Source organism: Vicia villosa, linkage group LG3 (assembly GCF_029867415.1).
Source record: "Vicia villosa cultivar HV-30 ecotype Madison, WI linkage group LG3, Vvil1.0, whole genome shotgun sequence".
Lineage (NCBI taxonomy): Eukaryota > Viridiplantae > Streptophyta > Magnoliopsida > Fabales > Fabaceae > Vicia > Vicia villosa.
The window spans coordinates 200,551,328-200,553,512 of record NC_081182.1 but is presented as its reverse complement, the minus strand read 5'-3'; the positions used below and the strand labels follow the sequence as shown (position 1 = coordinate 200,553,512).

Here is a 2,185-nt window from a genome sequence, read left to right as displayed (position 1 = left end):
ATACAAGTTAAAGTTTTAAGTTGATATGTGATACTCCAATTTGTTGTTTGAAATTTTAAATACTCTGACATTTCTTGCATTATATTTTCGGGTAGAATTGGGGTGTTACAACTAGATTCATGCTCTGGTTGTATGGGGAAAATATGGGCTACGTTGATATGATACCATATTTTGTGATAAGCCCTTAAAATTATAAATTAATATACTCTATTAGTTGGAGAACGTCTCTGTCATCTAGATATTGTACACAGGTTATATGAATATATAAATATGAATTGGACTGATAAAGGTTTTATTTATTTAATTTGATATCAACGTGGTCCATATTCCTCTGATTCAGACCTTATCAACAATATATATTTATAGATATTCAGAGTATTACAAGAATTAGATATTTATAATAACATATAATAAAGTATATACGGGAGTGACCATATTATATTTATTTATTATAATTTGAAGGTGTCAATCGAGCTAGTTGATTATAATAATCACAGGTTGCTAATCAACTAAATTATAAATAAATTCATTTGACAGAGTATTCTATGTCATCCTTGGAGCATGATATAATTTTACACATACGTAGATTGATTTCACTTATAAATTTTGTTTCTTCAATTTGTGTTGTTTGTACAAACTTGTGTTCTCTGCGTTATTAGTTTCTGTTTTTGCGTTCCATAATTGGGAAACATAAATTGAAAAAGGGTCTGCTAATGCATAATTGAGTGTGTTACTCGTTTTTTTAGTTTTATTGTGTGCGAGGTTTAACTCTTGTTGATGTATTTTATTTTATTTTCTTATGCAACAAGGTATCAATGAAGATGTTGAAAATGATGATTTCAATGATGAAATTCAAGAGGACGGCATAAATAATAAAATTCAAGAGAACGACATAGATGATGGATTTCAAGAGGACATTGTAGGTGACAAATTTCAAGAGGATGACATAGATCTAGATGATGAATTTCAAGAGGACGACATAGATATAGATGATGAATTTCAAGAGGACGAAATAGATGGTGAATTTCAAGAGGAAGACGTAGATGAAGAATTTCTGGAAGACGACATGTGTGATGATTTTCAAAAGGACGATGTGGATGATGAATTTCAAGAAGACAAACTTGAATGAGTTGGATGATGTTTTTTTCTTGTAGTTGACAGTGTAGCGGGGAAAATCTGATATCGAAGCCATGGGATTGACTCGAATCAATATTCCGTTTGAAATCGCCACCGCGCTTTATTTTTTCAAAGGAAAAGGGAAAAGAACGAAAAACCCAAAGTTTTGTTTTTAAAACAAGAAATAGAACTCAGGTTCGGGTGTTGATTATATGAGGGGAAGGTTTAAAGCACCCCTCATATCCGTGGTACTCCACGGGAACCTTTTTGAAAATCTGTGTTGTGTGTGCTAAAAAACGGTTTGTTTTATTTTCAAAATAAGCTCGGCAAAGCGTTAAGCTTTGGGCCTACATACCTCCTCGGTGCAATGGAGAAGTCAGAGCTAATGTAGTTCCGCTTAAAGGGAAAAACGTTTTTAAAACGAATAAACACTTTGTTGTCGTTAGAGAGAAATACTCAGCCATTGATCTTGAGCATGAGAACAAACAAGTTCTTTGCATCGCAAATGAAAGAAGGGCGCCAACTCAGATAAAATCAACGAGTATGCCACTAGCTCTCTCACGCGGAAAAGATCTCGTTATTATCAATCAATTTCAAAATCGTGGGGTATAACCACTCGTTTCGACAATTAACGGTGTCTAAACTTTTGAAGAAAAGCCACTAAGGGCGAAAGATATTTTTAAGAAAAAGGTTTTGAAAAGATTGCAAACATAAGAATATTTTGGAAAAAGGGAGAAGATTTTGAAAATTTAAGAATGGGAGGAGATGAAGAGGCTAACCTAATGCATAAAATAAAAGCTAAGGAAAGAAACGGCCTAACCAAATAAGAAGCCAACACTTGACATTAAGAGCCAAGGTAGTTTTCCCATCCTTTGGATTTATCAATACCAACACATTAACACTTGGGGATCCAGATGAACTTATTGTCTTAGCACCACTTTGCATTAATCACGTTAAGATTCTGACGAAAATCGGGCAGAGTAACGGCTGTTTTCGGGTAAAATATCAATGCCTTGGAATTAACCATCAAGGGCTTTCAAGGAAATACCTGCACACATAAACATACAAC

The 2,185-nt window shown here is 33.8% G+C and overlaps 1 protein-coding gene across 1 annotated transcript; it reads left to right on the top strand.

Moving 5' to 3' along the window:
- The first annotated feature begins 799 nt into the window (after positions 1 to 799).
- LOC131659722 (uncharacterized) lies at positions 800 to 1,129 on the top strand. Its single transcript, XM_058928875.1, has one exon. The coding sequence runs from the start codon at positions 800 to 802 to the stop codon at positions 1,127 to 1,129; it is 330 nt and encodes a 109-aa protein (XP_058784858.1).
- Positions 1,130 to 2,185: the final 1,056 nt, after the last annotated feature.

What these genes read in the sequence shown, in the direction of transcription:
- LOC131659722 (XM_058928875.1), top strand. Translation starts at nt 800, where the DNA reads ATGCAACAAGGTATCAATGAAGATGTTGAAAATGATGATTTCAATGAT.